The sequence below is a fragment of the Oncorhynchus keta genome, chromosome 35 (genome assembly GCF_023373465.1).
Source record: "Oncorhynchus keta strain PuntledgeMale-10-30-2019 chromosome 35, Oket_V2, whole genome shotgun sequence".
NCBI lineage: Eukaryota > Metazoa > Chordata > Actinopteri > Salmoniformes > Salmonidae > Oncorhynchus > Oncorhynchus keta.
Window position 1 is genome coordinate 75,426,858 of NC_068455.1, and position 26,160 is coordinate 75,453,017.

General features: G+C 46.1%; 1 protein-coding gene across 1 annotated transcript in view; it reads left to right on the forward strand.

Annotated features, from left to right (window-relative positions):
• m1ap (meiosis 1 associated protein) overlaps window positions 1-26,160 on the forward strand; it is a 72,471-nt gene that overhangs the window by 31,734 nt on the left and 14,577 nt on the right. Inside the window, exon 6 of the mRNA XM_052495703.1 lies at window positions 25,682-25,867. Within this exon, the coding sequence (XP_052351663.1) occupies window positions 25,682-25,867 (186 nt within the window). The remainder of the gene's footprint in view (window positions 1-25,681; window positions 25,868-26,160) is intronic.

The following is a 26,160-nucleotide window of genomic DNA, read 5'->3' on the forward strand; positions in this document are numbered from 1 at the left end:
TCTCTCTACCTCTCTACCTCTAATGTCATGGGAAACAGATATGAGAGAGAGAGAGAGGAGGGAGAGGTGTGGAACCAGACATCTCTCTCTCGACCTCTCCTTCTTTTTTGATAATTTTCCACCAGGCTCAGTGTGTGTAGAATAATACCCAAACACACACACACACCACACACACACACACACACACACACACACACACACACACACACACACACACACACACCTCTCACAGTGTATGACGTACGGCAACAGATGTGGAACCAGACAGACACACACACACACACGTCAGGTGACTATCACTCCACACAGTGTGATATGGAAACTATATTAACATTGCACAGTACTGACAGACAAAGCACTTGTTCATTTGTTCCTACCGCACCTCTCTCTCTCTCCCTCTCTTTCTCTCTTCTGTCACTCTCTTTCTCTCCCTCTCTCTCCCTCTCTCCTGTCTCTCTCTTTATAATAATAATATATGCCATTTAGCAGACGCTTTTATCCAAAGCGACTTACAGTCATGTGTGCATACATTCTACGTATGGGTGGTCCCGGGAATCGAACCCACTACCCTGGCGTTACAAGCGCCATGCTCTACCAACTGAGCTCTATCCTGTCTCTCTCATTTTCTCCCTCTCTTTTTCTCTATGGTTCCATCCATTGAAGAGGTTGGGCCTTAAGCCAATTTTAACCGCACACTTGTTCTTTGTGTACATGGATTTTATAATATCGTATGTTTTACCCCCAACACCACTTTCCATCAGTTTGTATAGCAGACCCTCATGCCAAATTGAGTCGAATGCTTTGTTTGAAATCAACAAAGCATGAGAAGACGTTGCCTTTGTTTTGGTTTGTTTGTTAGGGTGTGCAGGGTGAATACGTGGTCTGTCATACGATAATTTGGAAGAAAGCCATTTTGACATTTGCTCACTAAATAATTTTTACTGAGGAAATGGAGGAAGTGTCTGCTGTTAATGATTTCCCCAAGGTTGCTGTTGATACATATCCTACGGTACTTATTGGGGTCAAATTTGTCTCCACTTTTGTGGATTGGGGTGATCAGTTCCTTGGTTCCAAATATTGGGGAAGATGCCAGAGCTGAGGATCATGTTAAATAGTTTAAGTATAGTCAATTGTAATTTATGGTCTGTATATTTTTATAATTTCATTGAGGATACCATCAACACCACAGGACTCTCTCTCTCCTTTTCTCTCTCTCTTCCTGACTCTCTCCATCCTTGTCTCTTCTCTCTGTCTCTCTCTACCTGACTCTCTCTCCATCTCTCTCTCTCTCTCTCTCTCTCTCTCTCTCTCTCTCTCTCTCTCTCTCTCTCTCTCTCTCTCTCTCTCTCTCTCTCTCTCTCTCTCTCTCTCTCTCTCAGTGTTGCACGGTATACCAGTACCACGGTAATATCATGGTATCAAAACATCATAATACTATGGAGTACTGTAGCACCATTTCATATGATACTACCAACTTTTTCAGCTCTACCGATCTCAAGAAGTTGCTGGCGCCTTTTATCAAATGTTTATAAAGTCAATTTTTAAAATAATACATTCAGTTGAATTTAAGCAACAGCCACTAGTCTGTTGTGTGAGCCGGTCCAATGATATCCACTTCACATTCATATCATGTGTGGCAGCTGTAATCAGCCAGCCGCATCCCCTACCAGCCGTCACTCACCTGCTTCTCTCAGCATCTCCTACCAGCCCTCACTCACCTGCTTCCCTCAGCATCTCCTACCAGCCCTCACTCACCTGCTTCTCTCAGCATCTCCTACCAGCCCTCACTCACCACATTCTCTCAGCATCTCCTACCAGCCCTCACTCACCACATTCTCTCAGCATCTCCTACCAGCCCTCACTCACCACATTCTCTCAGCATCCTCTACCAGCCCTCACTCACCACATTCTCTCAGCATCTACTACCAGCCCTCACTCACCACATTCTCTCAGCATCTACTACCAGCCCTCACTCACCACATTCTCTCAGCATCCCCTACCAGCCCTCACTCACCACATTCTCTCAGCATCCCCTACCAGCCCTCACTCACCTGCTTCCCTCAGCATCTCCTACCAGCCCTCACTCACCTGCTTCTCTCAGCATCTCCTACCAGCCCTCACTCACCACATTCTCTCAGCATCTCCTACCAGCCCTCACTCACCACATTCTCTCAGCATCCCCTACCAGCCCTCACTCACCACATTCTCTCAGCATCCTCTACCAGCCCTCACTCACCACATTCTCTCAGCATCTACTACCAGCCCTCACTCACCACATTCTCTCAGCATCTACTACCAGCCCTCACTCACCACATTCTCTCAGCATCCCCTACCAGCCCTCACTCACCACATTCTCTCAGCATCCCCTACCAGCCCTCACTCACCACATTCTCTCAGCATCTCCTACCAGCCCTCACTCACCACATTCTCTCAGCATCCCCTACCAGCCCTCACTCACCACATTCTCTCAGCATCCCCTACCAGCCCTCACTCACCACATTCTCTCAGCATCCCCCACCAGCCCTCACCACATTCTCTCAGCATCCCCTACCAGCCCTCACTCACCTGCTTCCCTCAGCATCCCCTACCAGCCCTCACTCACCTGCTTCCCTCAGCATCTCCTACCAGCCCTCACTCACCTGCCTCTCTCAGCATCTCCTACCAGCCCTCACTCACATGCTTCTCTCAGCATCTCCTACCAGCCCTCACTCACCTGCTTCTCTCAACATTTCCTACCAGCCTTCACTCACCTGCTTCTCTCAGCATCTCCTACCAGTCCTCACCTGCTTCTCTCAGCACCTCCTACCAGCCTTCACTCACCTGCTTCTCTCAGCATCTCCTACCAGCCCTCACTCACCTGCTTCTCTCAGCATCTCCTACCAGCCTTCACCCACCTGCTTCTCTCAGCATCTCCTACCAGCCCTCACTCACCTGCTTCTCTCAGCATCTCCTACCAGCCCTCACTCACCTGCTTCTCTCAGCATCTCCTACCAGCCCTCACTCACCTGCTTCTCTCAGCATCTCCTACCAGCCCTCACTCACCTGCTTCTCTCAGCATCTCCTACCAGCCCTCACTCACCTGCTTCTCTCAGCATCTCCTACCAGCCTTCACTCACCTGCTTCATACAGATCATTATGCAGTGTTTATTGCTTCCTCCAATTCCTCCAGTCAAAGTAGACCTTTTCAAATATTAGCGATATAAGCCATTTTATTTAGTATTCTATTCTATTATACTGTATTCTATTATACTGTACACTGAACAATGTGAAGTTAAATTCAATGTGTTGTATTGAGTAGAAGTGTGAATTTGAATTGTTGTGTGAGCCGGTCCAATGATATCCACTTCACATTCATATCATGTGTGGCAGCTGTAATCAGCCAGCCGCATCCCCTACCAGCCCTCACTCACCTGCTTCTCTCAGCATCTCCTACCAGCCCTCACTCACCTGCTTCTCTCAGCATCTCCTACCAGCCCTCACTCACCACATTCTCTCAGCATCTCCTACCAGCCCTCACTCACCACATTCTCTCAGCATCTCCTACCAGCCCTCACTCACCACATTCTCTCAGCATCCCCTACCAGCCCTCACTCACCACATTCTCTCAGCATCCTCGACCAGCCCTCACTCACCACATTCTCTCAGCATCTCCTACCAGCCCTCACTCACCACATTCTATAGTGGTATTGTATCGTTGGTAAAACGTTGGTATCGTGATATTGTATGATAGTGGTATTGTATCGTTGGTAAAACGTTGGTATCGTGATATTGTATGATACCGGTATTGTATCGTTGGTATCGTGATATTGTATGATAGTGGTATTGTATCGTTGGTAAAACGTTGGTATTGTGATATTGTATGATACCGGTATTGTATCGTTGGTATCGTTATATTGTATGATAGTGGTATTGTTTCCTTGGTAAAACGTTGGTATCGTGATATTGTATGATACCGGTATTGTATCGTTCGTATCGTGATATTGTATGATACCGGTATTGTATCGTTTGTATCGTGATATTGTATGATAGTGGTATTGTATCGTTGGTAAAACGTTGGTATCGTGATATTTCATGATACCGGTATTGTATCGTTGGTATTGTGATATTGTATGATAGTGGTATTGTATCCTAGGTAAAACGCTGGTATCGTGATATTGTATGATACCGGTATTGTATCGTTGGTAAAACGTTGGTATCGTGATATTGTATGATACCGGTATTGTATCGTTGGTATTGTGATATTGTATGATACCGGTATTGTATCGTTGGTAAAACGTTGGTATCGTGATATTTCATGATACCGGTATTGTATCGTTGGTATCGTGATATTGTATGATAGTGGTATTGTATCGTTGGTAAAACGTTGGTATCGTGATATTGTATGATACCGGTATTGTATCGTTGGTATCGTGATATTGTATGATAGTGGTATTGTATCGTTGGTAAAACGTTGGTATCGTGATATTGTATGATACCGGTATAGTATCGTTGGTAAAACGTTGGTATCGTGATATTGTATGATACCGGTATTGTATCGTTGGTATCGTGATATTGTATGATACCGGTATTGTATCCTTGGTAAAACGTTGGTATCGTGATATTGTATGATAGTGGTATTGTATCCTTGGTAAAACGTTGGTATCGTGATATTGTATGATAGTGGTATTGTATCGTTGGTAGAACGTTGGTATCGTGATATTGTATGATACCGGTATTGTATCCTTGGTAAAACGTTGGTATCGTGATATTGTATGATAGTGATATTGTATGATAGTGGTATTGTATCCTTGGTAAAACGTTGGTATCGTGATATTGTATGATAGTGGTATTGTATCCTTGGTAAAACGTTGGTATCGTGACAACACTACTCTCTTTGCTCCACCCCTCCTTTCTCTCTCTCTCTCTGTCTCTCCAACAGAATGAACTAAATAACCCTTCATGTTGACCCCTTGTTAAACGGCAGCCATTTTCCAGTTCAGTGTTATTATCCAGTCTCTCTCTTCATGGCTCCTTTGTGCTATTAGCCCCAAGGCACAATTCACTCTGATGACTGTGAGGTTCACTTTCCTGTCGCTGCCTCGTGTGGTGAATCTCTCAGTAAGAGGACTCAAAGGTTTCTTCTTAGAAACGATCAATGATCTATTCATCTTTTCAGAGAAGATTACCCTCCTCCCTGCTTTTATGACATGCATGGACACACGCTCTCACACTCACTCACACACACACACACACACACACACACACACACACACACACACACACACACACACACACACACACACACACACACACACACACACACACACACACACACCTCTTATTCTTGTTGAGCAACTTCAACCGGACAGGGTTGTGAGCTGTTCATCGATCACTCAATCGTATTTTCAAAAGGTTGAAAAGTCTACAGTTTTTAGTATGTGTTATTTTCGCGTGCATGCTGTTAGACAGTTGAGTCTACACACACACACACACACACACTCACACACACACACACACACAAAACACACACATTCTGTTTGGTAGAGGAAGCTTTTGCATGTCATAAAAGCAGGCTGAGAGTTGTTCTTCCTCCTATCCAGACGGAGATGGGAGGATGTTGTGGTGGACGAGCACTTAAAGTTCTCTAACGCAAAATAGAGAGGAAAGGACTGATGGAGGGAGGGAGAGAGGGGGGGAGAGAGAGAGATGCTATTTAGAAAGGCCGCCGAAGGCAGACCTGGCTCTCAAGAGAAGACAGGCTATGTGCCCACTGCCAACAAAATGAGGTGGAAACTGAGCTGCACTTCCTAACCTCCTGCCCAATATATGACCATATTAGAGACACATATTTCCCTCAGATTACACAGACCCACAACGATTTTGAAAACAAATACATTTTTGACAGCAGCAAGATTTGTGACCTGTTGCCACAAGAAAAGGGTAACCAGTGAAGAACAAACAACATTGTAAATACAACATATATGTACAGTACCAGTCAAAAGTTTGGACACACCTACTCATTTAAGGGTTATTCTTGATTTTTACTATTTTCTACATAGAATAAAATAATAATACTTTTTTGGTTACTGCATGATTCCATATATGTTATTTCATAGTTTTGTTGTCTTCACTCTTCTCTTCATCCTCTCTTCATCCTCTCTACATCCTCTATATCCTCTCTACATTCTCCATCCTCTACACATCCTCTCTACATCCTCTCTACATCCTCTACATCCTCTCTACATCCTCTCTTCATCCTCTACATCCTCTCTACATCCTCTATATCCTCTCTACATCCTCTCTTCATCCTCTATATCCTCTCTACATCCTCTACATCCTCTCTACATCCTCTCTACATCCTCTCTTCATCCTCTCTACATCCTCTTCATCCTCTCGACATCCTCTCGACATCCTCTCTTCATCCTCTTCATCCTCTACATCCTCTCTTCATCCTCTACATCCTCTCTACATCCTCTCTACATCCTCTTCATCCTCTACATCCTCTCTACATCCTCTCTACATCCTCTCTTCATCCTCTTTATCCTCTCTACATCCTCCACATCCTCTCTACATCCTCTCTACATCCTCTCTACATCCTCTACATCCTCTTCATCCTCTACATCCTCTCTACATCCTCTCTACATCCTCTCTACATCCTCTACATCCTCTCTACATCCTCTACATGCTCTCTACATCCTCTTCATCCTCTCTACATCCTCTCTACATACTCTCTACATCCTCTTCATCCTCTCTTCATCCTCTACATCCTCTTCATCCTCTACATCCTCTACATCCTCTCTACATCCTCTTCATCCACTCTACATCCTCTACATCCTCTCTTCATCCTCTACATCCTCTTCATCCTCTTTACATCCTCTACATCATCTCTTCATCCTCTACATCATCTCTTCATCCTCTACATCCTCTCTACATCCTCTACATCTTCTCTACATTATCTACATCCTCTTCATTCTCTACATCCTCTCTGTATCCTCTCTACATCCTCTCTACATCCTCTTCATCCTCTACATCCTCTCTACATCCTTTTCATCCTCTCTAGATCCTCTCCATCCTCTCTTCATCCTCTACATCCTTTCTACATTATCTACATCCTCTTCAATCTCTACATCCTCTCTTCATCCTCTCTACATCCTCTCTACATCCTCTACATCCTCTCTACATCCTCTACATCTTCTCTACATTATCTACATCCTCTTCATTCTCTACATCCTCTCTGTATCCTCTCTACATCCTCTACATCCTCTCTACATCCTCTCTTCATCCTCTCTACATCCTTTTCATCTTCTCTACATCCTCTACATCCTCTCTACATCCTCTCTACAGCCTCTTCATCCTCTCTACATCCTCTACATCCTCTCTTCATCCTCTACATCCTCTACATCCTCTCTACATCCTCTCTACATCCTCTCTTCATCCTCTACATCCTCTCGACATCCTCTCTTCATCCTCTTCATCCTCTACATCCTCTCTTCATCCTCTACATCCTCTCTACATCCTCTTCATCCTCTACATCCTCTCTTCATCCTCTACATCCTCTCTACATCCTCTCTACATCCTCTACATCCTCCTCCTCTTCATCCTCTTTATCCTCTCTACATCCTCCATCATCCTCTCTACATCCTCTCTACATCCTTCTACATCCTCTCTACATCCTCTCTTTCATCCTCTCTTCATCCTCTACATCCTCTCTACATCCTCTCTACATCCTCTCTTCATCCTCTACATCCTCTCTACATCCTCTTCATCCTCTCTACATCCTCTCTACATCCTCTACATCCTCTTCATCCTCTCTTCATCCTCTTCATCCTCTACATCCTCTCTACATCCTCTTCATCCTCTACATCCTCTCTACATCCTCTCTACATCCTCTCTTCATCCTCTACATCCTCTCTACATCCTCTTCATCCTCTCTACATCCTCTCTACATCCTCTACATCCTCTTCATCCTCTCTTCATCCTCTACATCCTCTCTACATCCTCTCTACATCCTCTCTTCATCCTCTACATCCTCTCTACATCCTCTTCATCCTCTCTACATCCTCTCTACATCCTCTACATCCTCTTCATCCTCTCTTCATCCTCTTCATCCTCTACATCCTCTCTACATCCTCTTCATCCACTCTACATCCTCTACATCCTCTCTTCATCCTCTACATCCTCTTCATCCTCTTTACATCCTCTACATCATCTCTTCATCCTCTACATCATCTCTTCATCCTCTACATCCTCTACATCCTCTCTACATCCTCTACATCCTCTCTACATCCTCCCTTCATCCTCTACATCCGCTCTACATTATCTACATCCTCTTCATTCTCTACATCCTCTCTTCATCCTCTCTACATCCTCTACATCTACTCTACATTATCTACATCCTCTTCATTCTCTACATCCTCTCTTTATCCTCTCTACATCCTCTACATCCTCTCTTCATCCTCTCTACATTCTCTACATCATTTTCATCCTCTCTACATCCTCTCTTCATCCTCTACATCCTCTACATCCTCTCTACATTATCTACATCCTCTTCAATCTCTACATCCTCTCTTCATCCTCTCTACATCCTCTACATCTTCTCTACATTATCTACATCCTCTTCATTCTCTACATCCTCTCTGTATCCTCTCTACATCCTCTCTTTATCCTCTCTACATCCTATACATCCTCTCTACATCCTCTCTTCATCCTCTCTACATTCTCTACATCATTTTCATCCTCTCTACATCCTCTCTTCATCCTCTTCATCCTCTACATCCTTTCTACATTATCTACATCCTCTTCAATCTCTACATCCTCTCTTCATCCTCTCTACATCCTCTACATCCTCTCTACATCCTCTACATCCTCTCTACATTATCTACATCCTCTTCATTCTCTACATCCTCTCTGTATCCTCTCTACATCCTCTACATCCTCTCTACATCATCTTCATCCTCTCTACATCCTCTTCATCCTCTCTACATCCTCTACATCCTCTCTTCATCCTCTCTACATCCTCTACATCCTCTCTACATTATCTACATCATCTTCATCCTCTACATCCTCTACATCCTCTCTTCATCCTCTCTACATTATCTACATCCTCTCTTTATCCTCTCTACATCCTCTCTTCATCCTCTACATCCTCTCTTCATCCTCTACATCCTCTCCATCCTCTCTTCATCCTCTACATCCTCTCTACATTATCTACATCCTCTTCAATCTCTACATCCTCTCTTCATCCTCTCTACATCCTCTACATCCTCTCTACATCCTCTACATCCTCCCTTCATCCTCTACATCCGCTCTACATTATCTACATCCTCTTCATTCTCTACATCCTCTCTTCATCCTCTCTACATCCTCTACATCTTCTCTACATTATCTACATCCTCTTCATTCTCTACATCCTCTCTTTATCCTCTCTACATCCTCTCTACATCCTCTCTTCATCCTCTCTACATTCTCTACATCATTTTCATCCTCTCTACATCCTCTCTTCATCCTCTACATTCTCTACATCCTCTCTACATTATCTACATCCTCTTCATCCTCTACATCCTCTCTTCATCCTCTACATCCTCTCTACATCCTCTCTACATCCTCTACATCCTCTACATCCTCTCTACATCCTCTCTTCATCCTCTTTATCCTCTCTACATCCTCCACATCCTCTCTACATCCTCTCTACATCCTCTCTACATCCTCTCTACATCCTCTCCATCCTCTCTTCATCCTCTACATCCTTTCTACATTATCTACATCCTCTTCAATCTCTACATCCTCTCTTCATCCTCTCTACATCCTCTCTACATCCTCTACATCCTCTCTACATCCTCTACATCTTCTCTACATTATCTACATCCTCTTCATTCTCTACATCCTCTCTGTATCCTCTCTACATCCTCTACATCCTCTCTACATCCTCTCTTCATCCTCTCTACATCCTTTTCATCTTCTCTACATCCTCTACATCCTCTCTACATCCTCTCTACAGCCTCTTCATCCTCTCTACATCCTCTACATCCTCTCTTCATCCTCTCTACATCCTCTACATCCTCTCTACATCCTCTCTACATCCTCTCTTCATCCTCTACATCCTCTCGACATCCTCTCTTCATCCTCTTCATCCTCTACATCCTCTCTTCATCCTCTACATCCTCTCTACATCCTCTTCATCCTCTACATCCTCTCTTCATCCTCTACATCCTCTCTACATCCTCTCTACATCCTCTACATCCTCTCTACATCCTCTCTTCATCCTCTTTATCCTCTCTACATCCTCCACATCCTCTCTACATCCTCTCTACATCCTCTCTACATCCTCTACATCCTCTCTTCATCCTCTACATCCTCTCTACATCCTCTCTACATCCTCTCTTCATCCTCTACATCCTCTCTACATCCTCTTCATCCTCTCTACATCCTCTCTACATCCTCTACATCCTCTTCATCCTCTCTTCATCCTCTTCATCCTCTACATCCTCTCTACATCCTCTTCATCCTCTACATCCTCTCTACATCCTCTCTTCATCCTCTACATCCTCTCTACATCCTCTTCATCCTCTCTACATCCTCTCTACATCCTCTACATCCTCTTCATCCTCTCTTCATCCTCTTCATCCTCTACATCCTCTCTACATCCTCTCTACATCCTCTCTTCATCCTCTACATCCTCTCTACATCCTCTTCATCCTCTCTACATCCTCTCTACATCCTCTACATCCTCTTCATCCTCTCTTCATCCTCTTCATCCTCTACATCCTCTCTACATCCTCTTCATCCACTCTACATCCTCTACATCCTCTCTTCATCCTCTACATCCTCTTCATCCTCTTTACATCCTCTACATCATCTCTTCATCCTCTACATCATCTCTTCATCCTCTACATCCTCTACATCCTCTCTACATCCTCTACATCCTCTCTACATCCTCCCTTCATCCTCTACATCCGCTCTACATTATCTACATCCTCTTCATTCTCTACATCCTCTCTTCATCCTCTCTACATCCTCTACATCTACTCTACATTATCTACATCCTCTTCATTCTCTACATCCTCTTTTATCCTCTCTACATCCTCTACATCCTCTCTTCATCCTCTCTACATTCTCTACATCATTTTCATCCTCTCTACATCCTCTCTTCATCCTCTACATCCTCTACATCCTCTCTACATTATCTACATCCTCTTCAATCTCTACATCCTCTCTTCATCCTCTCTACATCCTCTACATCTTCTCTACATTATCTACATCCTCTTCATTCTCTACATCCTCTCTGTATCCTCTCTACATCCTCTCTTTATCCTCTCTACATCCTATACATCCTCTCTACATCCTCTCTTCATCCTCTCTACATTCTCTACATCATTTTCATCCTCTCTACATCCTCTCTTCATCCTCTTCATCCTCTACATCCTTTCTACATTATCTACATCCTCTTCAATCTCTACATCCTCTCTTCATCCTCTCTACATCCTCTACATCCTCTCTACATCCTCTACATCCTCTCTACATTATCTACATCCTCTTCATTCTCTACATCCTCTCTGTATCCTCTCTACATCCTCTACATCCTCTCTACATCATCTTCATCCTCTCTACATCCTCTTCATCCTCTCTACATCCTCTACATCCTCTCTTCATCCTCTCTACATCCTCTACATCCTCTCTACATTATCTACATCATCTTCATCCTCTACATCCTCTACATCCTCTCTTCATCCTCTCTACATTATCTACATCCTCTTCATTGTCTACATCCTCTCTTTATCCTCTCTACATCCTCTCTTCATCCTCTACATCCTCTCTTCATCCTCTACATCCTCTCCATCCTCTCTTCATCCTCTACATCCTCTCTACATTATCTACATCCTCTTCAATCTCTACATCCTCTCTTCATCCTCTCTACATCCTCTACATCCTCTCTACATCCTCTACATCCTCCCTTCATCCTCTACATCCGCTCTACATTATCTACATCCTCTTCATTCTCTACATCCTCTCTTCATCCTCTCTACATCCTCTACATCTTCTCTACATTATCTACATCCTCTTCATTCTCTACATCCTCTCTTTATCCTCTCTACATCCTCTCTACATCCTCTCTTCATCCTCTCTACATTCTCTACATCATTTTCATCCTCTCTACATCCTCTCTTCATCCTCTACATCCTCTACATCCTCTCTACATTATCTACATCCTCTTCAATCTCTACATCCTCTCTTCATCCTCTCTACATCCTCTCTACATCCTCTACATCTTCTCTACATTATCTACATCCTCTTCATTCTCTACATCCTCTCTGTATTCTCTACATCCTCTCTACATCCTCTCTTCATCCTCTCTACATCCTCTACATCCTCTACATCCTCTTCATCCTCTCTACATCCTCTACATCCTCTCTTCATCCTCTCTACATCCTCTACATCCTCTCTACATTATCTACATCATCTTCATCCTCTCTACATCCTCTACATCCTCTCTTCATCCTCTCTACATCCTCTACATCCTCTCTACATCCTCTCTTCATCCTCTACATCCTCTTCATCCTCTCGACATCCTCTCGACATCCTCTCTTCATCCTCTTCATCCTCTACATCCTCTCTTCATCCTCTACATCCTCTCTACATCCTCTTCATCCTCTACATCCTCTCTTCATCCTCTACATCCTCTCTACATCCTCTACATCCTCTCTACATCCTCTCTTCATCCTCTTTATCCTCTCTACATCCTCCACATCCTCTCTACATCCTCTCTACATCCTCTTCATCCTCTACATCCTCTCTTCATCCTCTACATCCTCTCTACATCCTCTCTACATCCTCTCTTCATCCTCTACATCCTCTCTACATCCTCTTCATCCTCTCTACATCCTCTCTACATCCTCTACATCCTCTTCATCCTCTCTTCACCCTCTTCATCCTCTACATCCTCTCTACATCCTCTTCATCCACTCTACATCCTCTACATCCTCTCTTCATCCTCTACATCCTCTTCATCCTCTTTACATCCTCTACATCATCTCTTCATCCTCTACATCATCTCTTCATCCTCTACATCCTCTACATCCTCTCTACAGCCTCTACATCCTCTCTACATCCTCCCTTCATCCTCTACATCCGCTCTACATTATCTACATCCTCTTCATTCTCTACATCCTCTCTTCATCCTCTCTACATCCTCTACATCTACTCTACATTATCTACATCCTCTTCATTCTCTACATCCTCTCTTTATCCTCTCTACATCCTCTACATCCTCTCTTCATCCTCTCTACATTCTCTACATCATTTTCATCCTCTCTACATCCTCTCTTCATCCTCTACATCCTCTACATCCTCTCTACATTATCTACATCCTCTTCAATCTCTACATCCTCTCTACATCCTCTACATCTTCTCTACATTATCTACATCCTCTTCATTCTCTACATCCTCTCTGTATCCTCTCTACATCCTCTCTTTATCCTCTCTACACCCTCTACATCCTCTCTACATCCTCTCTTCATCCTCTCTACATTCTCTACATCATCTTCATCCTCTCTACATCCTCTTCATCCTCTCTACATCCTCTACATCCTCTCTTCATCCTCTCTACATCCTCTACATCCTCTCTACATTATCTACATCATCTTCATCCTCTACATCCTCTACATCCTCTCTACATCCTCTACATCCTCTCTTCATCCTCTCTACATTATCTACATCTTCATTGTCTACATCCTCTCTTTATCCTCTCTACATCCTCTCTTCATCCTCTACATCCTCTCTTCATCCTCTACATCCTCTCCATCCTCTCTTCATCCTCTACATCCTCTCTACATTATCTACATCCTCTTCAATCTCTACATCCTCTCTTCATCCTCTCTACATCCTCTACATCCTCTCTACATCCTCTACATCCTCCCTTCATCCTCTACATCCGCTCTACATTATCTACCTCCTCTTCATTCTCTACATCCTCTCTTCATCCTCTCTACATCCTCTACATCTTCTCTACATTATCTACATCCTCTTCATTCTCTACATCCTCTCTTTATCCTCTCTACATCCTCTACATCCTCTCTACATCCTCTCTTCATCCTCTCTACATTCTCTACATCATTTTCATCCTCTCTACATCCTCTCTTCATCCTCTACATCCTCTACATCCTCTCTACATTATCTACATCCTCTTCAATCTCTACATCCTCTCTTCATCCTCTCTACATCCTCTCTACATCCTCTACATCTTCTCTACATTATCTACATCCTCTTCATTCTCTACATCCTCTCTGTATTCTCTACATCCTCTCTACATCCTCTCTTCATCCTCTCTACATCCTCTACATCCTCTACATCCTCTTCATCCTCTCTACATCCTCTACATCCTCTCTTCATCCTCTCTACATCCTCTCTACATTATCTACATCATCTTCATCCTCTACATCCTCTCTTCATCCTCTACATCCTCTCTACATTATCTACATCCTCTTCATTCGCTACATCCTCTCTTTATCCTCTCTACATCCTCTACATCCTCTCTTCATCCTCTACATCCTCTCCATCCTCTCTTCATCCTCTACATCCTCTCTACATTATCTACATCCTCTTCAATCTCTACATCCTCTCTTCATCCTCTCTACATCCTCTACATCCTCTCTACATCCTCTACATCCTCTCTACATCCTCTCTTCATCCTCTCTACATCCTCTCTTCATCCTCTCTTCATCCTCTACATCTTCTCTACATTATCTACATCCTCTTCATTCTCTACATCCTCTCTGTATCCTCTCTACATCCTCTCTACATCCTCTTCATCCTCTACATCCTCTCTACATCCTTTTCATCCTCTCTAGATCCTCTCCATCCTCTCTTCATCCTCTACATCCTTTCTACATTATCTACATCCTCTTCAATCTCTACATCCTCTCTTCATCCTCTCTACATCCTCTACATCCTCTCTACATCCTCTACATCCTCTCTACATTATCTACATCCTCTTCATTCTCTACATCCTCTCTGTATCCTCTCTACATCCTCTACATCCTCTCTACATCATCTTCATCCTCTTCATCCTCTCTACATCCTCTACATCCTCTCTTCATCCTCTCTACATCCTCTACATCCTCTCTACATTATCTACATCATATTCATCCTCTACATCCTCTACATCCTCTCTACATCCTCTACATCCTCTCTTCATCCTCTCTACATTATCTACATCCTCTTCATTCTCTACATCCTCTCTTTATCCTCTCTACATCCTCTCTTCATCCTCTACATCCTCTCTTCATCCTCTACATCCTCTCCATCCTCTCTTCATCCTCTACATCCTCTCTACATTATCTACATCCTCTTCAATCTCTACATCCTCTCTTCATCCTCTCTACATCCTCTACATCCTCCCTTCATCCTCTACATCCGCTCTACATTATCTACATCCTCTTCATTCTCTACATCCTCTCTTCATCCTCTCTACATCCTCTACATCTTCTCTACATTATCTACATCCTCTTCATTCTCTACATCCTCTCTTTATCCTCTCTACATCCTCTACATCCTCTCTACATCCTCTCTTCATCCTCTCTACATTCTCTACATCATTTTCATCCTCTCTACATCCTCTCTTCATCCTCTACATCCTCTACATCCTCTCTACATTATCTACATCCTCTTCAATCTCTACATCCTCTCTTCATCCTCTCTACATCCTCTCTACATCCTCTACATCTTCTCTACATTATCTACATCCTCTTCATTCTCTACATCCTCTCTGTATTCTCTACATCCTCTACATCCTCTTCATCCTCTCTACATCCTCTACATCCTCTACATCCTCTCTTCATCCTCTCTACATCCTCTACATCCTCTCTACATTATCTACATCATCTTCATCCTCTACATCCTCTCTTCATCCTCTACATCCTCTTTACATTATCTACATCCTCTTCATTCGCTACATCCTCTCTTTATCCTCTCTACATCCTCTCTTCATCCTCTACATCCTCTACATCCTCTCTTCATCCTCTACATCCTCTCCATCCTCTCTTCATCCTCTACATCCTCTCTACATTATCTACATCCTCTTCAATCTCTACATCCTCTCTTCATCCTCTCTACATCCTCTACATCCTCTCTACATCCTCTACATCCTCTCTACATCCTCTCTTCATCCTCTCTACATCCTCTCTACATCCTCTCTTCATCCTCTACATCTTCTCTACATTATCTACATCCTCTTCATTCTCTACATCCTCTCTGTATCCTCTCTACATCCTCTCTACATCCTCTTCATCCTCTACATCCTCTCTACATCCTTTTCATCCTCTCTAGATCCTCTCCATCCTCTCTTCATCCTCTACATCCTTTCTACATTATCTACATCCTCTTCAATCTCTACATCCTCTCTTCATCCTCTCTACATCCTCTACATCCTCTCTACATCCTCTACATCCTCTCTACATGATCTACATCCTCTTCATTCTCTACATCCTCTCTGTATCCTCTACATCCTCTACATCCTCTCTACATCATCTTCATCCTCTCTACATCCTCTTCATCCTCTCTACATCCTCTACATCCTCTCTTCATCCTCTCTACATCCTCTACATCCTCTCTACATTATCTACATCATCTTCATCCTCTACATCCTCTACATCCTCTCTACATCCTCTACATCCTCTCTTCATCCTCTCTACATTATCTACATCCTCTTCATTCTCTACATCCTCTCTTTATCCTCTCTACATCCTCTCTTCATCCTCTACATCCTCTCTTCATCCTCTACATCCTCTCCATCCTCTCTTCATCCTCTACATCCGCTCTACATCCTCTCTTCATCCTCTCTTCATCCTCTCTACATCCTCTCTACATCCTCTCTTCATCCTCTCTTCATCCTCTCTACATCCTCTCTGTATCCTCTCTACATCCTCTACATCCTCTACATCCTCTACATCCTCTCTATATCCTCTCTATCTTCTCTACATTATCTACATCCTCTTCATTCTCTACATCCTCTCTTTATCCTCTCTACATGCTCTCTACATCCTCTCTACATTCTCTACATCATTTTCATCCTCTCTACATCCTCTCTACATCCTCTCTACATCCTCTCTACATCCTCTCTTCATCCTCTACATCCTCTCTTCATCCTCTACATCCTCTCTACATTATCTACATCCTCTTCATTCTCTACATCCACTCTTCATCCTCTCTACATCCTCTCTACATCCTCTCTACATCCTTTTCATCCTCTCTACATCCTCTCTACATTCTCTACATCCTTGTCATCCTCTCTACATCCTCTACACTTGCCATCACCCACACGCACGCACGTGCACACACACACACACACACACACACACACACACACACACACACACACACACACACACACACACACACACACACACACACACACCACACACAGGTGTACTAATTGTAGATCATGCCTATTGATCTTTAACTGTATTGATTAGGCCTAGTACATAACAGAAGTGATGACAGGCAGTATTGGGAACCTCCTGTTGTTATTGCGTCGTTGTGGTTCAATAAAGATGTTGCTTATCAATCATCAATCAATCAGTTGTCGATACATTTATGCAGCCCTTTTCACAGACATCTATTTGTTTGCGGTAGTGCCTATTCAGCAATCTGGGCACAACCCATTTAACCCCTAAAGAGCAAACAGAGACGAATCAGATTCCTGTGATGTATCCCAGCTGGCGCCCTACCCTTCTATAAAGGACACTTCTTTTTGACCACAGCCCTATAGACCCTGCTAGTGCAGGACTCGGGTGCCATTAGGGACGTAGCCCGTCAGACGTGTGGGTACATATAATATAGTATGTGTGTGTCCTCCAGTCAGCACCTCTGTCACGGTTGATCCTGACAAGAGGAGCGCTTTCGAAGGGATATCCGACGTGTGTGAATCCGTAGGGAGGGTCAACGACATAGGCTTGCATCTCAAATGGCACCTTGCTCGTGTCCCAAATCTGGCACCCTGTTCCCAATTTTTGGCACCCTGCTCGTGTCCCAAATATGGCACCCTGTTCCCTATTTTTGGCACCTTGTTCGTGTCCCAAATCTGGCACCCTGTTCCCAATTTTTGGCACCCTGCTCGTGTCCCAAATCTGGCACCCTGTTCCCTATTTTTGGCACCCTTCTCGTGTCCCAAATCTGGCACCCTGTTCCCTATTTTTGGCACCTTGCTCGTGTCCCAAATCTGGCACCCTGTTCCCCTATTTTTGGCACCTTGTTCGTGTCCCAAATCTGGCACCCTGTTCCCAATTTTTGGCACCCTGCTCGTGTCCCAAATCTGGCACCCTGTTCCCAATTTTTGGCACCCTGCTCGTGTCCCAAATATGGCACCCTGTTCCCTATTTTTGGCACCTTGTTCGTGTCCCAAATCTGGCACCCTGTTCCCAATTTTTGGCACCCTGCTCGTGTCCCAAATCTGGCACCCTGTTCCCTATTTTTGGCACCTTGCTCGTGTCCCAAATCTGGCACCCTGTTCCCTATTTTTGGCACCCTGCTAGTTTCCCAAATCTGGCACCCTGTTCCCTATTTTTGACACCTTGCTCATGTCCCAAATCTGGCACCCTGTTCCCTATTTTTGGCACCCTGCTCGTGTCCCAAATCTGGCACCCTGTTCCCTATTTTTGCCGCCCTATTCCCTATAGAGCCCCTGGTTAAAAGTAGTGCACTACTAAAGGGTACTATTTAAGATTCCACCAGTATCCCCTATTCTATACATTAGGGCTCTCACAGGGCTCTTGTAGACTATCATTAGAAGAGACACACACAGACGTTTCAGAAGGCTATTAGACTTGTCGATCGGGTCGGGAGAGTCACATTAGTCAATGACAGTGTACTTCTTTTGGGCCAGAAACACGCATAGGGATTTCTCATATGATCTCTAGCCCATACTTTCCTGTTGCCCTGAGTAAGGTAGGTGTGTGTGTGTGTGTGTGTGTGTGTGTGTGTGTGTGTGTGTGTGTGTGTGTGTGTGTGTGTGTGTGTGTGTGTGTGTGTGTGTGTGTGTGTGTGTGTGGAGCACTGAGTGCAGATACATTATGGTAGCTCGTCAATCAGTGTCGTAGCAGGCGAAGTCCCTAACACACACACACACACCTAAATATTGAATGCCTCTCTGTAGAGAATACATGGAAGAGAGAGAGAGAGAAGGGGGGGGCAGAGATAGGGAGGGGAGAGAGAGAGAAGGGGGGCAGAGATAGGGAGGAGGAGAGAGAGAGGGGGGGGCAGAGATAGGGAGGGGAGAGAGAGAAGGAGGGGGAGAGAGAGAGGGGGGCAGAGATAGGGAGGAGGAGAGAGAGAGAAGGGGGAGAGAGAGAGAGAGGCAGAGAGAGGAGGGGAAGAGATAGGGAGAGGCAGAGATAGGGAGGAGGAGAGAGAGAAGGGGGGGCAGAGATAGGGAGGAGGAGAGAGAGAGAAGGGGGGGCAGAGATAGGGAGAGGCAGAGATAGGGAGGAGGAGAGAGAGAAGGGGGGGCAGAGATAGGGAGAGGCAGAGAGAGGAGGGGAAGAGATAGGGAGAGGCAGGATAGGGAGGAGGAGAGAGAGAAGGGGGCAGAGATAGGGAGGAGGAGAGAGAGAGAAGGGGGGCAGAGATAGGGAGAGGCAGAGATAGGGAGGAGGAGAGAGAGAAGGGGGGGCAGAGATAGGGAGGAGGAGAGAGAGAGAAGGGGGCAGAGATAGGGAGAGGCAGAGAGAGGAGGGGAAGAGATAGGGAGAGGGCAGAGATAGGGAGGAGGAGAGAGAGAAGGGGGGGCAGAGATAGGGAGGAGGAGAGAGAGGAGGGATGAGATAGGGAGGAGGAGAGAGAGAAGGGGGAGGAGAGAGAGAAGGGGGAGATAGGGAGGAGAGAGAGAAGGGGGGCAGAGATAGGGAGGAGGAGAGAGAAAGGGGGGAGAGAGAGAAGGGGGGAGGGGGGAGAGAGATAGGGAGGGGAGAGAGAGAAGGGGGCAGAGATAGGGAGAGAGAGAAGGGGGAAGAGAAACCAGAATGGGGAACTGAACGAGAGAAAAGGGAAATTGGACGGGAGAACTTACAGACATGTATGTATGTACCTGGGTATTGCTCTCTACAGAATATCAGTCTCAAACTGCATCTTATGTCCTATGTAGTGCACTGCTTTCAGCTAGAGGAGCACAGCACTATGTCGGGAATAGAGTGCTGTTTGACAGGATGGAAGACACTGCCTAGTACTAAATGGCTATTATAAACTGGGTGGTTCGAGCCCTGAATGCTGATTGGCTGACAGCCGTGGTATATCAGAACGTATACCACGGGTATGACAAAACATGTATTTTTACTGCTCTGTTTACATTGGTAACAAGTTTATAATAGCAATAAGGCACCTCGGGAGGTTTGCGGTATATGGCCAGTATACCCTGGCTAAGGGCTGTATCCAGGCACTCCGCGTTGTGTCGTGTTCCGTTGTGGTTTCTTGGCCGTAATGTAGGTCAGTCTTTTGGAGACTCTTCAGTGTACGTCTGTTGGCCATTCTCTATAGTACACTATATCCTGTATGATCATCTCCATGGTGATCTCTGAACCCTCTGTTGGCTAACTCAACTCATGCTCTGTTGACTAACTCAACTCATGATCTGTTGGCTAACTCAACTCATGATCTGTTGGCTAACTCAACTCATGATCTGTTGGCTAACTCAACTCATGATCTGTTGGCTAACTCAACTCATGATCTGTTGGCTAACTCAACTCATGATCTGTTGGCTAACTCAACTCATGCTCTGTTGACTAACTCAACTCGTGATCTGTTGGCTAACTCAACTCGTGCTCTGTTGGCTAACTCAACTCATGCTCTGTTGGCTAACTCAACTCATGCTCTGTTGGCTAACTCAACTCATGCTCTGTTGGCTAACTCAACTCGTGCTCTGTTGGCTAACTCAACTCGTGATCTGTTGGCTAACTCAACTCGTGCTCTGTTGGCTAACTCAACTCGTGCTCTGTTGGCTAACTCAACTCATGCTCTGTTGGCTAACTCAACTCATGCTCTGTTGGCTAACTCAACTCATGCTCTGTTGGCTAACTCAACTCATGCTCTGTTGGCTAACTCAACTCATGCTCTGTTGGCTAACTCAACTCATGCTCTGTTGGCTAACTCAACTCATGCTCTGTTGGCTAACTCAACTCATGCTCTGTTGGCTAACTCAACTCATGCTCTGTTGACTAACTCAACTCATGCTCTGTTGGCTAACTCAACTCATGATCTGTTGGCTAACTCAACTCATGCTCTGTTGGCTAACTCAACTCATGCTCTGTTGGCTAACTCAACTCATGCTCTGTTGGCTAACTCAACTCATGCTCTGTTGGCTAACTCAACTCATGCTCTGTTGGCTAACTCAACTCATGCTCTGTTGGCTAACTCAACTCAAGATCTGTTGGCTAACTCAACTCATGCTCTGTTGGCTAACTCAACTCATGCTCTGTTGGCTAACTCAACTCAAGATCTGTTGGCTAACTCAACTCATGTAATCCGGCTCAGGGTTGCGAAATTCCTGGAACTTTCAATAAATTCCCTGGTTTTCTCAAAATCCCTGTTTGGGCTGCAAAAGCTGGGCTTTACTGCCCTCTAGTTGTTAGGCGATGCAAGTGCTAAATCTGCTTTAAACAGAGCCCTGAAAACGACCTGCAGGAGATACTGTTCTCTATCTATTGTTCTATTCATCCCTCCCCCCTCTCTTTCTTTCTCTCCCCCATCTCCATATTTCCCCCTCTCTCTTTCTCTCCCCCCATCTCCATATCCACCCCTCTCTCTTTCTCTCCCCCTGTCTCCATCCCTCTCTTTCTCTCCCCCGTCTCCATATTCATCTCTCTTTCTCTCCCCCATCTCCATCCCTCTCTCTCTCTCTTTCTCTCCCACATCTCCATCCCTCTCTCTCTTTTTCTCTCCCCCATCTCCATATTCACCCCTCTCTCTCTTTCTCTCCCCCTGTCTCTATCCCCCTCTCTTTCTCTCCCCTGTCTCCATATTGATCTCTCTTTCTCTCCCCCCATCTCCATCCCTCTCTCTCTTTCTCTCCCCCATCTCCATCCCTCTCTCTCTTTCTCTCCCCCATCTCCATCCCTCTCTCTCTTTCTCTCCCCCATCTCCATCCCTCTCTCTCTTTCTCTCCCCCATCTCCATCCCTCTCTCTCTTTCTCTCCCCCATCTCCATCCCTCTCTCTCTTTCTCTCCCCCATCTCCATCCCTCTCTCTCTTTCTCTCCCCCAGTCTCCATCCCTCTCTCCCATCTCCATCCCTCTCTCTCTTTCTTCTCTCCCCGTCTCCATCCCTCTCTCTCTTTCTCTCTCCCCGTCTCCATATTCATCTCTTTCTCTCCCCCATCTCCATCCCTCTCTCTCTTTCTCTCCCCCATCCCTCTCTCTCTTTCATCCCCCTCTCCATCCCTCTCTCTCCCCCCCATCTCCATATTCACCCCTCATCTCCATCCCTCTCTCTCTTTCTCTCCCCCCATCTCCATCCCTCTCTCTCTTTCTCTCCCCCCATCTCCATCCCTCTCTCTTTCTCTCCCCATCTCCATCCCTCTCTCTCTTTCTCTCCCCATCTCCATCCCTCTCTCTCTTTCTCTCCCCATCTCCATCCCTCTCTCTCTTTCTCTCCCCCATCTCCATCCCTCTCTCTCTTTCTCTCCCCCCCATCTCCACCCCTCTGTCTTTCTCTCCCCCATCTCCATATTCATCTCTCTTTTTCTCTCCCCCCCATCTCCATCCCTCTCTCTTTCTCTCCCCATCTCCATCCCTCTCTCTTTCTCTCCCCATCTCCACCCCTCTGTCTTTCTCTCCCCCATCTCCACCCCTCTGTCTTTCTCTCCCCCATCTCCATATTCTCTCTCTTTCTCTCCCCCCATCTCCATCCCTCTCTCTCTTTCTCTCCCCCCCCATCTCCATCCCTCTCTCTTTCTCTCCCCCGTCTCCATATTCATCTCTCTTTCTCTACCCCATCTCCATCCCTCTCTCTCTCTTTCTCTCCCCCATCTCCATATTCACCTCTCTCTCTTTTCTCTCCCCCATCTCCATATTCACCCCTCTCTCTCTCTCCCCCATCTCCATATTCATCCCTCTCTCTCTTTCTCTCCCCTGTCTCCATATTCATCTCTCTTCTCTTCCCCTGTCTCCCCCATCTCCATATTCACCCCTCTCTCTCTTTCTCTCCCCCATCTCCATCCCTCTCTCTCCCCATCTCCATCCCTCTCCTCTTTCTCTCCCCCATCTCCATCCCCCTCTCTCTCTTTCTCCCCCCATCTCCATCCCTCTCTCTCTTTCTCCCCCATCTCCATCCCTCTGTCTTTCTCTCCCCCATCTCCATCCCTCATCTCTCTTTCTCTCCCCCATCTCCATCCCTCTCTCTTTCTCTCCCCATCTCCATCCCTCTCTCTCTTTCTCTCCCCATCTCCATCCCTCTCTCTCTTTCTCTCCCCATCTCCATCCCTCTCTCTCTTTCTCTCCCCATCTCCATATTCTCTCTCTTTCTCTCTCCCCCGTCTCCATCCTCTCTCTCTTTCTCTCCCCCCGTCTCCATCCCTCTGTCTCTTTTTCTCCCCCCGTCTCCATATTCATCTCTCTTTCTCTTTCCTCCCCCCATCTCCATATTCACCCCTCTCTCTTTCTCTCCCCCATCTCCATCCCCCTCTCTCTCTTCTCTCCCCCATCTCCATATTCCCTCTCTCTCTTTCTCTCCCCCATCTCCATATTCACCCCTCTCTCTCTTTCTCTCCCCCATCTCCATCCCTCTCTCTCTTTCTCTCCCCATCTCCATCCCTCTCTCTCTTTCTCCCCCATCTCCATCCCTCTTTCTTTCTCCCCCATCTCCATCCCTCTCTCTCTTTCTCTCCCCCATCTCCATCCCTCTCTCTCTTTCTCTCCCCCATCTCCATCCCTCTCTCTTTCTCTCCCCCATCTCCATCCCTCTCTCTCTTTCTCTCCCCCCATCTCCATCCCTCTCTCTCTTTCTCTCCCCCATCTCCATCCCTCTCTCTCTTTCTCTCCCCCCATCCCTCCATCTTCTCCCCTCTCCATCCTCTCTTCTCTCCCCCATCTCCATCCCTCTCTCTCTTTCTCTCCCCCCATCTCCATCCCTCTCTCTCTTTCTCTCCCCCATCTCCATCCCTCTCTCTCTTTCTCTCCCCCCATCTCCATCCTCTCTCTCTTTTCTCCCCCCATCTCCATCCCTCTCTCTCTTTCTCTCCCCCCGTCTCCATCCCTCTCTCTCTTTCTCTCCCTCCGTCTCCATCCCTCTGTCTCTTTCTCTCCCCCTGTCTCCATCCCTCTCTCTCTTTTTGCTCCCCCTGTCTCCATATTCATCTCTCTCTTTCTCTCCCCCATCTCCATATTCACCCCTCTCTCTCTTTCTCTCCCCCCATCTCCATATTCTCCCCTCTCTCTCTTTCTCTCCCCCCATCTCCATATTCATCCCTCTCTCTCTTTCTCTCCCCCCATCTCCATATTCACCCCTCTCTCTCTTTCTCTCCCCCCATCTCCATATTCACCCCTCTCTCTCTTTCTCTCCCCCATCTCCATCCCTCTCTCTCTTTCTCTCCCCCTGTCTCCACCCCTCTCTCTCTTTCTCTCCCCCATCTCCATATTCACCCCTCTCTCTCTTTCTCTCCCCCTGTCTCCATCCCTCTCTCTTTCTCTCCCCCAGTCTCCATCCCTCTCTCTCTTTCTCTCCCCCCATCTACATATTCACCCCTCTCTCTCTTTCTCTCCCCCGTCTCCATCCCTCTCTCTCTTTCTCTCCCCCCATCTCCATCCCTCTCTCTCTTTCTCTCCCCCATCTCCATATTCACCCCTCTCTCTCTTTCTCTCGCCCCCATCTCCACCCCTCTCTCTCTTTCTCTCCCCCATCCTCATATTCACCTCTCTCTCTTTCTCTCCCCCCATCTCCACCCCTCTCTCTTTCTCTCCCCCATCTCCATATCCACCCCCCTCTCTCTTTCTCTCCCCTGTCTCCATCCCTCTCTCTCTTTCCCCCACTCTCCACCCCTCTCTCTCTTTCTCTCCCCCCATCTCCACCCCTCTCTCTCTTTCTCTCCCCCTGTCTCCATCCCTCTCTCTTTCTCTCCCCTGTCTCCATATTCATCTCTCTTTCTCTCCCCCATCTCCATATTCACCCCTCTCTCTTTTTCTCTCCCCCATCTCCATCCCTCTCTCTTTTTCTCTCCCCCCATCTCCATCCCTCTCTCTCTTTCTCTCCCCCATCTCCATCCCTCTCTCTCTTTCTCTCCCCCCATCTCCATCCCTCTCTCTCTTTCTCTCCCCCATCTCCATATTCACCCCTCTCTCTCTTTCTCTCCCCCCATCTCCATCCCTCTCTCTCTTTCTCTCCCCCATCTCCATCCCTCTCTCCCCCCTATCTCCACCCCTCTCTCTCTTTCTCTCCCCCATCTCCATATTCACCCCTCTCTCTTTCTCTCCCCCATCTCCATATTCACCCCTCTCTCTCTTTCTCTCCCCCATCTCCATCCCTCTCTCTCTTTCTCTCCCCCATCTCCATCCCTCTCTCTCTTTCTCTCCCCCATCTCCATATTCACCCCTCTCTCTCTTTCTCACCCCCATCTCCACCCCTCTCTCTCTTTCTCTCCCCCGTCTCCATATTCACCCCTCTCTCTCTTTCTCTCCCCCATCTCCATATTCACCCCTTTCTCTCCCCCCCGTCACCCTCCCTCCCCCAGCCAATCTGATGTTAGGTACAGAGATCGACCTGCAGCATGTAGAGAACAGTGTGATTGCCATGGAGATGGTGTTGAAGGCGTGGCTTCATGACCAGGGCGGGAAGAAGGAACAACTCCACCTGTTGTTACCACCTGGACTACAGGGAGAGATTACTACACCTAGTCATGGACAGAGAGCTAGTCCAGGTAGTAGTTTCCTCTTGTCTCTCTGTCTGTTTTCTCTTGTCTCTCTGTCTGTTTCCTCTTGTCTCTCTGTCTGTTTCCTTTAGTCTCTGTCTGTTTCCTCTTGTCTCTGTTTCCTCTAGTCTCTGTCTGTTTCCTCTTGTCTCTCTGTCTGTTTCCTTTAGTCTCTGTCTGTTTCCTCTTGTCTCTGTTTCCTCTTGTCTCTCTGTCTGTTTCCTCTTGTCTCTCTGTCTGTTTCCTCTTGTCTCTGTCTGTTTCCTCTTGTCTCTGTCTGTTTCCTCTTGTCTCTGTCTGTT